The 13,219-nt window shown below is 36.7% G+C and overlaps 1 protein-coding gene across 1 annotated transcript in view; it reads right to left on the reverse strand.

Moving 5' to 3' along the window:
- LOC107554212 (PDZ domain-containing protein 4) overlaps positions 1-11,599 on the reverse strand; it is a 38,566-nt gene extending 26,967 nt beyond the window's left edge. The window contains exon 1 of the mRNA XM_016236653.1: positions 11,229-11,599. Within this exon, the coding sequence (XP_016092139.1) occupies positions 11,229-11,288 (60 nt within the window). The 5' untranslated portion in view covers positions 11,289-11,599. The remainder of the gene's footprint in view (positions 1-11,228) is intronic.
- Positions 11,600-13,219: the final 1,620 nt, after the last annotated feature.

The following is a 13,219-nucleotide window of genomic DNA, read 5'->3' on the forward strand; positions in this document are numbered from 1 at the left end:
ATGCAAAAGGATAAAACAGCTCCAAGTTGACTTTTACGTTTTCTGAAGAAAATATGAGTGTTGCAGAAGTCACACCACGATGATAGGGTGTTGTGGATGATTGCTATGCAGTGCTAAGAATTTCTGAGCGTTTTAGCATGTTTCTCTACTGTTGCTGTTGCCAATATTCTGATATGTCTTTCAGTGTCATTTTGTCGTTTTATCATCTGCCAGTCTGAAATTGTAAAGTCTAAGGTATTCTTTGGTTTTTAAATGTACGCTAGGGTGTGCAAGCAGTGTGCAACTTAAATTTCATCAACAGTAACTGTATACTGTATGAGTACATCCAGATTTGAATATTTGTCCACAAAGTGGAAACACTGCCCATTGTTTCACAGTCGAAAAATACTCACGAGACAAAATAAGAGCAACAATCTACTCAAATTGATAAGCGCTTGTGTGAGAGGTTCAGAGGTCCCCACAACTTTAGATTAAATGAGTACAAATAAAAAAATTTTGCATATAACTTCTGGAGAGAAATAGTGCAGACACTGGCATTTGTCACACAGACAGTTGAGCGGCTGTGGGAATATACTTTGAAAGTCAGCGTATTTGGCACTACGCATATGTTAAGCATCAGATTAAGGCTTAAATTTGTAGTAATGGCACATGTTACCATAGAAAGCCATGTGATTTGGGGTTTCATTCAAAGTTGAATATTTCTGTCAGGACCACTCTCGTCAAAGATGATTGACAGTTTGGATTGGCGGTATGGTTCTGATCTGGGAAAAATCTCCCTGCCCGTTTAATGACAATTTAACATAACAACTTAATTCAGGATAATAGGAGTCTGAATATCACAAAAGCCAAGTCCTGAATGTGGACAAAAGGAGGAGCTGGGGATGGAGGGGGGTAATTAGCTCATGAGCAAGCAAATACTCTGCTACTAACAAATACTAACGCTACGCTTGATTTATGGTAAAGGTCCCTATATACTTCAAGCTAATTTAAAGAACAACCAGGTGTGACATCATTTCTGACAAAATCTGGCAAAAACAAAGTATGTTTGGAGTTTGTATCAGGAGTTAGAGACAGCTTGCCAAAGTAAACTTTCTGGAAAAGTTTTCCGCAGGCCTGTAAACACCTTCAAACGACCATAATCCATGGCAATTATGTAACAGGTTAGGTGTTGCTCTCAGGCTCGGCCTTCTTTGACAAGGCAACTCCTCTGGTTTATTTCTTCTGTTCAGTCTGTCAAGGTCAAGTGTCCATGAGAAAAATCATGAACATGCTGGAAAACTGCTATATGGCAGAAATTGTAATTCTAATTGAAAGCGACACTGACACAGTTTTGCATGTTTAATACTGTAAAGCTGCTTGCTTTAAAGCAATCTATTGTATAAGTGCTATATACATAAATGTGACTGTGCTATATAAATATATGTAAACAGATGTGACATGACTTGACTGTACTGCCGAATTGCAGAGCTAGTCCAAACATATCCACATCGCTATGATAAGATGCTTTCTTAACGGTTTTCTCACCGCTGTCCTGTTTGTTCTTTGTTATTGAGAGAAAAGCGCAGCAAGCCTCAATACAAACAATAGTACGTTTGATGCTTGATTTAGCAAAGACCACTAAGGGGTCAAGGTTTTCTGGTCGGCATGGCCCAATTAGCCCCTGGGTTGGTAGATACCATAACTACTCAATCTGGTTTTGAAAAGCATTTTTCTCAAAAGCATTTTTTTAATTTAATTTTATAGTATAGATTTCCTGTGGCTCTAAAAAAATCATTATTCACATGGTACTTAAAGATTAGGTAGTTTTGTGTCCCGTAAGCAGATTTTAAATGGAATATTTGTGGAGGGTCCTGCAACGGTTCAGCAACTGCCCCTGAGAAGAATGGGAATGCTAACGGGTGGCTTTCTCCTGCTATTCTAAAATCTTGCTGGTAAAAAATTTATGTAACTTTAAAGCAAACCCTTTTGATAGGCCTAGAAAGAGAGAAGACGAGATGTGAGGATACGTCTGGCACGACGAGACAGACAGAAAGAAAGGGTGTGGCCGAGCGGAGGCGTGGAGCTGTGTGTGTGTTAGATGGAGGCAGTGATTCTTTGATCACTTTAAGCAATTACTTGTGCCAAATGTGCATTAATACTAATGCAACTACACATAATAAACCAGTGTAAGACGACTCATTCTGCTTGCTTAATGACTCATTGGCTGCCATAGTTACAGCATCCCATTGCAATGCAGCTCAGAGAGAGAGAGAGAGAGAGAGAGGGGAAGGGGCGCTCAGAATGATTGATGGGGTGCTGGATAGCACTAGTGTGCTGGGCAGATTGATGGTGTTTATTCTGCGGTTGGTTTTACCATTGGAAAGGAAGCTACACATGTGCCTCAGTGTACTGAGAAAACACAAACCCACATCAGATAAACACACTTTCGCACACTGTGTGGATCTCTTCTCTGATGTCTCTGATGCTCATTTCCATGTTATCATATCTGCAATGTGGAAATGGCTTTGTGGCACACACTGGAAAAACAGCAAGGTCACGTTTGGAGAGTCAAAATGGATTTTGTAAGATGATACTAAGATATATTTTGTATTTAGAGTAATGCATTTTATAACTCACAACGTTGACACCCATAATTCTTTGCACACTTAAATAAATAAATAAGAACAGACCAAAACTGCTATATCTTAAATCGTATTTGCATTTGTGTCCCAGTAAAGAAAGTAAGTTGCATGAGCTTAGAACAACGTGAGGGTGAGCAAATGATGACAGAATCTTCATGTTTCTTTTAACTCTTGTCCAATATAAAAAAAATAAGTAAAATTTTTGTCTTTGAAAACTGAATAAATCTGAAGCAAGGGTAAACAAATGGGAAAAGCGTGACTGAGCTTAAATCTTTTACACTCTAGCTATCACCTTCTCAAAGAGTTGTCATATTCCTCAGATGAAATAACTGTCTGTGCTGTGAAAATCATACACATCACTGACAGAGGAAACTGGTGCGTTTGTGTCCCAGTAAAGAAAGTAAGTTGCATGAGCTTAGAACAACGTGAGGGTGAGCAAATGATGACAGAATCTTCATGTTTCTTTTAACTCTTGTACAATATAAAAAAAATAAGTACAATTTTTGTCTTTGAAAATTGAATAAATCTGAAGCAAGAGTAAACAAATGGGAAAAGCGTGACTGAGCTTAAATCTTTTACACTCTAGCTATCACCTTCTCAAAGAGTTGTCATATTCCTCAGATGAAATAACTGTCTGTGCTGTGAAAATCATACACATCACTGACAGAGGAAACTGGTGCAATGAGCTTCAGTTAACCACAGGGTAATATTAGTATGTAAACCTAGCCACATGCACATTAAAGAGCTTCAGAAACCAGCATCAACCACCAAATTCATTTCTTTTTATCAATGCTGAAAACTTATTTTTGTGGAATCTGTGATACATTTTTTATGTTTTTTTTTAATGGTTGGAAATTCCAAAAGCAACAGCATTTATAGCATTCTGAAATAGTAGAACGTCTTTACTGTCACTTTTGATCAATTTAACGAATCCTTGCTGAATTAAAGGGTTAATTTAATCAAATAAAATAAAAACTCACTGTCCACAGTCTTTTTTGTACGGTAGTGTAATTATAAGAGAGAAATGACCGACCCCAGACATAACCCTTTCATTATGTTAAGCTTGTGTAATACTACAGACTACAGACCACAAAAGCAAAACTAAATAAATAAATACAAATAAAAATGATAAAAAAAAGAATTGGCCAAACCAAGTATATAAAGATTAAATAAATAAAGTGATTTAATTAACATTAGCTTGGTTGAGGTTAAAGAGCACATGATTTCTGTGACTGGATAGATTAAAGAGAATAAAGTCGACTAATTAAGCATAATTAGCAGGGTCTTTTAGCAACGTGGATCTCAGGAAAGGCTGTCAAAGACAGTGGACACAGCAAGAGACTTGGACGGCATGTTTTGCTGAAAAAATATGTGTGTCAAATTATTTTATAGTGCTTAAAAAGAAGCACTATATTGAAATTCCTCTTCTTTTTTTCTTGCTCTTCTCCAAACTGCAATTAATTCAACTCAAACTACTTAACATTTGCATGTTCACACTTAACTTTAACACCATTCCTAATCTAACTAATAGCAAAGATGCCATTGTAATATTTGCATACTGAATGGTCGTATTTCTTGAATTAATTTTTTTCTTGCATCTGTTTATAGATGCAGCTGCCTTAAATACGGTGAATTGGCCAAACCAAGTACATAAAGATTAAATAAATAAAGTGATTTAATTAACATTAGCTTGGTTGAGGTTAAAGATTTTTAAGATGATTTCTGTGACTGGATGGATTAAAGAGAATAAAGTCGACTAATTAAGCATAATTAGCAGGGTCTTTTAGCAACGTGGATCTCAGGAAAGGCTGTCAAAGACAGTGGACACAGCAAGAGACTTGGACGGCATGTTTTGCTGAAAAATTATGTGTGTTAAATAATTTTATAGTGCTTAAAAAGAAGCACTATATTGAAATTCCTCTTCTTTTTTTCTTGCTCTTCTCCAAACTGCAATTAATTCAACTCAAACTACTTAACATTTGCATGTTCACACTTAACTTTAACACCATTCATAATCTAACTAATAGCAAAGATGCCATTGTAATATTTGCATACTGAATGGTCATATTTCTTGAATTAATTTTTTTCTTGCATCTGTTTATAGATGCAGCTGCCTTAAATACGGTCACAGCTATTTTTGCTGTGTAGCAAGCACTGATATTTAATTCATTAACTGAAAATCGAGTCTGTCATACAGTTATATCTTTTCTATCAGTGTTTTTGGCTCAGTCTTGTGAGTTGTGGAGACATTGAGATCTATCAGTGTGACATTTGTGACCCTGGACCACAAAACCGGTCAATTTTTCGAAAAATTTAGATTTATACACCATCTGAATAAATAAGCTTTCCATTGATGTATGGTTTGTTAGGATAGGACAACATTTGGTCGAGATACAACTATTTGAAAATCTGGAATCTGAGGGTGCAAAAAAATCTAAATATTGAGAAAATCATCTTTAAAGTTGTCCAAATAAAGTTCTCAGCAATGCATATTACTAATCAAAAATTAAGTTTTGATATATTTACGGTAGGAAATTTACTAAATATCTTCATGGAACATGATCTTTACTTAATATCCTAATGATTTTTGGCATAAAAGAAAAATCAATAATTTTGACCCATACAATGTATTTGGCTATTGCTACAAATATACCCCAGCGACTTAAGACTTTTGTGCTCCAGGGTCACATTTGATCATGTCTCATTTCTTTGACAAGTCAAAAGTCCAACAAATGATGGATCTGGAAATTGCTGAGATGAAACTGAGATGAAACTCGACAGAGACTGTGAGCGTTAGAGTCAGGCACTGCCCTGGACGGTTCCGCCGGGTCCTGAGGAGCCACTAAGGTCCACCAATTCATTCCTGCTCTGTGATGCGTAGAAATCAATTACTGTCGTCATGTGAAGGCAAACATCTAAAGAAAAAGCTATCTATCCATCCTTCATCTCTCTGTCCTCCAGCTCACCCTTCTATCGCTCTTCTCTCCATCTGGTTCCAACAGAAATGGAGTCCAAACTGCTCTTTGTTGTAATGTATTCCTCTCATTCTTCTTATCCTGTCATCACCCTCATGCCTCAGATTCTCTTGCATTCTGTTTTTTAGGGGTCCGTGGTTTAAGCAGAAGCCTGAATAGAAAGTGACCTGGAATATGTGTAATTTGCTGCACTTTTTAGGGTATTTTTAAGTTCAGTCTATCTTCTAAATGCATGTTATTTATCTTATTGTGAACAATTCATCCATATATATGTTTCTTTTTCTTTTGTTAATCAAAATGTCAACTTCTCTCTGATGAAGTATACAGGACTTCTCCGATCATTTAATCCACTTAAACACCACCCCTTTCTTACAATTGGCTGCAAGCTTGCAAAAAGTTCTGCCAGCATCCAATCGACAACAGATGAATCTTTACTTTAGTATTAAATACATATTGATGTATTTCCGAGTGATATAGAGTTATTATAACATCTGATGTCGTCACACAAGGAACGTCCTTCCAGAGAGGAAGCACATTTTCAGATTTAGATTAAAGATGATAAAGACACATTTTGCTTCCACTTTGTTACGTGTATTTAACTATATGTACTAATATTTAAACTAATCATTTGATACAATACACTTGTTGTGTACATATGTTTTTACATTGTACTTATATTTAAAAGTACCTGCATGTAATTAATTTTGTAATACATTTTTGTAATTATTTCTGTAATTTCACTGTTGACCCTATCACTACCTCTTAACCCATCCTTAAACCTAACCATACCACCTAACCTGGCCCAAACCTTACCCGTATCCCACCTCAGTAGCAGCAAATGTGTTTTGCAATATAACATGAACACACTCATTGTACCTAACAATTATTTATGAACTGTTTACCACAAGATTAGTTATTTGTACAAGTACGCAAGTAAGTGGGATCAATTTTGATCTTACGTGGACTTTTTAAAATTGCTTAATTACCACACATGATGGCAAATCCATCATGGCAAAGATTTTATTTTTTCTCATGTAACTCATGTAAGAGAAAAGCTTTATTCATGCGGGACTAGTTTCCCCAGTGAAGGTCATGTAAATTTGTCTTTCACAAACATAATTTGTGATTTCAATCTCGTCTGAATTGAACAATACTGTGTTTTGCTTACAAAACCTCTGAAGAAAAAAAATCACAGCAAATTACCTACTGCTCTTCTTATCTCTGGGAAGAATGTCTGCAAATTATGGTGTTGTATTGTTCACAACAATTTTCCTAATTTATTTTGACCTTTGTCGAATGGCATAACTAAAGCTAATTTTCTTGTCTCTCTGCCAGATGCAGGTCCATTATGGATTTAGACCTTTTTGCCAATTTTCTAATAAACATACCTGGCAGTTGTAGTACTGCAGAACATATTCCTCAGAACATCCACAATAACAGCATCATCAGATATTAAATTAATTTCCCTATATATATATATATACAGTGGGTACGGAAAGTATTCAGACCCCCTTCAATTTTTCACTCTTTGTTATATTGCAGCCATTTGCTAAAATCATTTAAATTAAAAAAATTTCCTCATTAATGTACACACAGCACCCCATATTGACAGAAAAACACAGAATTGTTGACATTTTTGCAGATTTATTAAAAAAGAAAAACTGAAATATCACATGGTCCTAAGTATTCAGACCCTTTGCTCAGTATTTAGTAAAAAAATTAACTTAAATGATTTTAGCAAATTGCTGCAATATAACAAAGAGGGAAAAATTTAAGGGGGTCTGAATACTTTCCGTACCCACTGTGTATATATATATATACACACACACACACACACACACACACACACACACACACACACAATTAAACATAGTTGTAGTTGTTTTTGCTGGGATAAAAAAGACGTTCTAGAAATGATACATGCAAGCTGCCACCTAGCCCATAAATTGTATATAAATTATCTGGATGTAACAATACATTTTTCATTTAAAAGTACCCCGCAACATAATCGTTTATAAAAATGTTCATGAATCACAATCAGAATGGCTTTCCTGATCACCCCTTTGATTTCCTACAAAATATTCAAAAGTTCATTGCTAGTCTTTGTTGTGAATTTTTTATTAGCCACGTAAAATATTTAACAGCCCAGAACAGTTGTAAATCAAAGCCACAGAGAAATCTTTGAAGTTTTGTGAAAATTAAATGATTTGATTTGGCATGGATGTTTTGATACTTGTAGGAAGCCGGACAAATAAAGCTCATTAAATCTCATTAAAATAAGACAAACAAACAAACAGGAGAAAAACAAGCCGTTTACTGCAAACACTGGCAGAGAAGAAGAAACCTGTGGGGACGTGCTTATGAGAGAGACACGAGAGACCGCATGCATCAGACTAAAGGCCGTTCATGGGTGTTGCTTGCGATGGAACCGGGGGGTTCCGAGTCTTTGAGAGATTGAGAGGTTTTTTTTACCGTAAAAAATACGGTAGCAACGTTTTAGGTTTTACAGTTTTAACTTAAATTTACAGTTAAATACCGTAATTTCATTAACTGATATAATGTTAGTATACCAACCTATTGAAGTACTGAAATCTGTTTTGTACCTTTGTAATACACTGATAACCACCAAATGCAGGAGGTGATGAGAAAGTCACATGATGAACCAAAGCCCATCACAAGCAGCTTTTAAATAATAACATATATAGAAGGTGCACAGTGTCATTCAGTTTTTTTACCGTAAAAAATACGAAAAATACGGTAGCAACGTTTTAGGTTTTACAGTTTTAACTTAAATTTACAGTTAAATACCGTAATTTCATTAACTGATATAATGTTAGTATACCAACCTATTGAAGTACTGAAATCTGTTTTGTACCTTTGTAATACACTGATAACCACCAAATGCAGGAGGTGATGAGAAAGTCACATGATGAACCAAAGCCCATCACAAGCAGCTTTTAAATAATAACATATATAGAAGGTGCACAGTGTCATTCACACAAACACTAAACACAATCACGGTAACACACATGAAACTGAAATAATGCAATAAACATTCATTTAACAACATTAGGTGTAACACACAACCCTAATATACAAAACTGATAAGAAAAAACTAAGAAGAAACATAGTTATTTCAACAAACAAACATCAAATTTGAAATGTAACGCAGGGAATTCTGGGAATGTCAATTTACGGTTATTCACTGTAAATTATACGCTCTTTTTCACTTCCAAAAATGGTATACTACAGTAAAATTTATGTCCAATACATGTAATGTCCAATACAGTTTTTCACCGTATATAGTGGGGGAATTTACCGTTGACCATTTAACAGGATTTTACTGTAGCATTTTTACAGTCTTTTACCATTAAATTCACGGTCATTTTTTACAGTGTATTGTCTTTGAAAAATGGTTAAAGTGTACTGCTGAATGTACTGACAATCATTTATGATAAACTAAAATATACTTAATGCCATTTCTACTAAAACTTGTGTCATTTATTTAAATATATTGTAATTAGACATATGATGAAGTAGCAAGTAGTACATTTAGAATATGACAATCAAATAACACACTAAAGTAATAAAACACTGTGCTTTAGTATGTTAGTCAACACATCAAAATAAGTATTTTTTAAAGCACAGCAAAATAGTATTAACACATTTAAAATGTACTTTTATGTAAAACTTTTAATTTGACATTATCACAACATGCTCTATTTAAAAGTGTACTTAAATGTGTTAATTAACAGCCATGAACTCTCTTTAAATACACTTACATGTCCTTTTATTTTATTATTGTATTATCTGCAAGCAGTTTTTCTTTTTTATACTTTTAAGATTTGAAGTACACAATAAGTGTTGTGTACACAATGTTGTGTACATTTAATACACACATTCAATACAATTAAGTGCACTTCCTTTTTCACAGTGGGTGTGTTGCCAGGGCTTTGCTATGTAGTTGCTACAGTTTTGGTTACGCACAGGTCGCACATTCGCCTTGAATTGGTTGTGCACTAATTCGTTTGTCAACACTGGCCTGGGCCTGTTGTTTCACAGCCGAAAAAGAAAAGGAAGAGACGCAACAACAAAAATCTACCGGAGACCACAACAACAACAGACACCCACGTTGACAAGCACTTGTATGACGGGTATAAAGAAATATTAGCAACTCTAGATTAATTGAGTATAAAGACATTGTTATCGATTATAACGTCTGGAGAGAAATACCGCAGACACTGGACAAAGATGATTATCAAATGGAGTATAGTTTGAAATGCATAAAAGCCGAAGTACAGTATACTTTGAGCTCAGAGCAGGTGCATTTAATTTATTAAACACAACTGAAAACTTAACCTTAATTATAGTTACATTTAACCATGGTAGTGAGAAGCCATGCATGATTTTACCTGTGGTTATCAACTCAGGCACACTGTCAAAATACTTTAATTTAACCCTATAACAATTCAATGTTAACTTTTTATAGATGTTAAAGGTGGGGTAAGGGATTTCTGGTAGCCATTGGTGATATTTCAAATCACCAAAACAAACACGCCCCTACCCCAAAAGGGTCTCGCCCCTATTTTGATAGCTCCGCCCCACATATACGTACGCAACCCAGGCAACGATTAGTTCTGTGAAAAAAAGCAAAACCAATGTTACACCGTGTCTACACCGGACGAGAGCAGTGCGACAAAATACTACAGAACTCATTATAATCAGTGATGCTGTCTACACCAGAGATATATATATATATATATATACATATCTATGGTCTACACTGGATGCGGCGCGGCGCGGCACGACACGACAAATCCCCGACAGAAAACTGCTGCTGCGTTCTATTCATGACGTATTGACACAAATAAAAAAATAAAAAAATGATCGCGTCCAGTGTAGACAGACTTTAGCTGTTGCGGCACGGCGTGACACGTGTCGCGTCCGGTGTAGACATGGTATTACTCACATATCGAGAAGAAACAAAGCAACCTCGGCGTCCGATAGCAGGCCTTCCGCTCCTTGAGTTCTCTCCAGCGCTGGAAAGCTGATCCGATATTTACATGGGTCCTACTTTTTGCCTTATCGTAAGCCTTCTTTTGTTCCGCGGACATTGTTTTTTATCCACCATCTCTATCTTTCCATCGCTTGGCTCGGCTAATGTCCGTCCTGTGCACTGAGCGCTCTCTCGTCCACATAATGAGTAGACACGCCCTTTACTGCTGATTGGCTACAAGTTTGTTTTGGTACTTGGCCCGACTCCGTTTTATAAAGTGTTTTTGAAAAAATACATACCCCACCTTTAACTGTTGGTAATATCAGTTCATTTTACTGCTGAATATGCATTTCAACTTAAATTTCTAATTTTATAGGCTCCCCCCCCACGCCCCACCCCCTTGGCCCCCTTAAAATTTTCAATTCGATGATCCGGCCCTCAAATGAAGCTAATTGAATAGCCTTTATTTAGATCCTTATGTATTAGCAATACGCTAAGCGAAAAAAATCTGATCAAAGAAAAGTGGAGAAGAAATATAAGTGTTGATATGTGTATCAGGCCATTCAGAGCAAGCTTCTACTCTTCAGCAAGTAGGATTATGGACAGATAGGAAACAGCTTTAGGTTGATTTCTTACCTGGAACATGACCCTGTACTGCTCCTCGGGCTTCTGCACCACGCACATGTTACACCCCATCCTGACGTCTGACCCCTGACACCTTCAGGCCACGAACCTGTTCAGATCACCTACACAGAGCAAGGGCTGTGCTACTTCAGCCAAGCAGCATTTCCCAGATTCCTAGTGACAGCTCGGCTATCTTTCGCAGTTCAATGAAAGTACTTGGGTCTTCAGTTGGAGAACCGTTGAGTTCAAAGCATTTATGGTTCAGAGACACATGCACGGATATCTCTTACGGCTTTAAAAAATGTCAGTTTTTCCTGCTTTTTAAACAGTCCATTTCATCCTACCTAACTAAAAAACTCTTCTGTACAAGAAGTCCAAACTCTCATTTCTCAAGTCTATTGGGAGGCGTGAAAACAAATTAATTCCAGTATGTAAAAAAATCAATTTGAGCTTGAAGTGAAATGTTGTAGTACAGCACTTCTTCTGTTCCTATCCCCATTGATGTGCTTAATTCAGGGAATTCAGCATGAAATTACTCTTCTGTGTTTGCTCTCACGCTTTTATCAAGGCCACTTCCACCAGCGCTTTTCTGGGACTACATCCAAATTACTCCTAAATCAGTAAATGCTGCATGTACGTGGTTGCGTTATGTTCCATGATGCGTGTTTTATTCCAAAGCGATGGAAGGATAATTGGAGAGATTGAATGTTTGGTCAAGAGAGACCTTCAAGGAAGAGTGCTCCAAGAACGAAAATTACTTTTGCCTCACAGTATTTGGCGAAGTCTGTGGCTTTGTTTCAGGTTTTGCTTCCAAAAAATGGGCAGTTTAATTCCAAATTTGTATCTGCCAAAGTTTTTGATGGCAATTGAAAACAACAACTGGTCAAAACAGTGTATTTTATCATAACACAACTATTTACTACAGAAGCCCTCTAGAACGGCAGGTTTTTTTCATTCTGAATTGAACTGCAGACAAAATTTTTGACTGTATCTACTGATTTTTATCCACAGATTTCCTCTTCACAAACTATTCCTCACAGTGAAACCTGAAATCCACGATTCTCTCCCAGATTCGATCGACTGCTGTGAATATTGAAGAGCGGTTTGTGTTTGCTTAACGCCTTCACGTATCCTTACAGAATGATTTCCAGTGCCTCACTTTGGCTTTGTGCTTTTCCACCTGTTCCGCTTTCACTACGGTAGCTCTTCTTGTATCTCCCTCTTTGAACCACTGCTCGAGTTTCTACATTCACGTAGGTGTTTCTTGTCAGTCTCTCATCTCTCAAAGACTCTGAACTGTGCAGTGTGCATTGCCTTCAGCTGTATAAAAATGCATGTTGCACGCTGGATGAATTGGTCAAAACTGGTTGCACATGTGAAAGCGTGAGGTGAGGGAGTCAGTGCGCTTGAGGAAAATTCAGTCCCACGCACTCCTACGTCCGCGTTAAACACTTCTGCTTAGGTGCGAACAACAGTAAATTTTTCACTTGACTGCCTGCCCATCTGTACATGTCACCACCATAGACACCAAACACCACCAGATGCGTCAAGATCCGGCTGAGCAGGATGCGTTTGAAGGAGCGGCTTCAAATACACAGAACTTTTGTTTCCAAAAACAACAACTTTTATGCATTTATGTTTTATTTTGTAATAAAGCTCTGTACATTATGGTTATTATTAACCCAACCCAATTGAAAATCGAGCGTTATTTAGATCACTGAAGGAAAATTCAATTGAATAACACAGGCCCTTAATAGTGATCACTGGTGCTCTGTCACATAGAAATCAATTTCTTTCTTAATAAGATACCAGTTGGATGCCTTTGGAGCTCAGTGGGTTACGAAATGTAATTATCAGACATTTGGTTTAACAAACGCTTTGTCATTCTGCTAGCACACTTTGCTGCAGAGGTGGGACGTTAGAAGGCTGAGCTGTCCGAAGGTGCGTATAAATCTTCATCTAATCGCGGGCTCAAATCTGAGGCAGCGGTCTTTACAAAAGAA

This window comes from Sinocyclocheilus grahami, unplaced genomic scaffold (genome assembly GCF_001515645.1).
Source record: "Sinocyclocheilus grahami isolate Dianchi unplaced genomic scaffold, SAMN03320097.WGS_v1.1 scaffold494.1, whole genome shotgun sequence".
Taxonomy (NCBI): domain Eukaryota; kingdom Metazoa; phylum Chordata; class Actinopteri; order Cypriniformes; family Cyprinidae; genus Sinocyclocheilus; species Sinocyclocheilus grahami.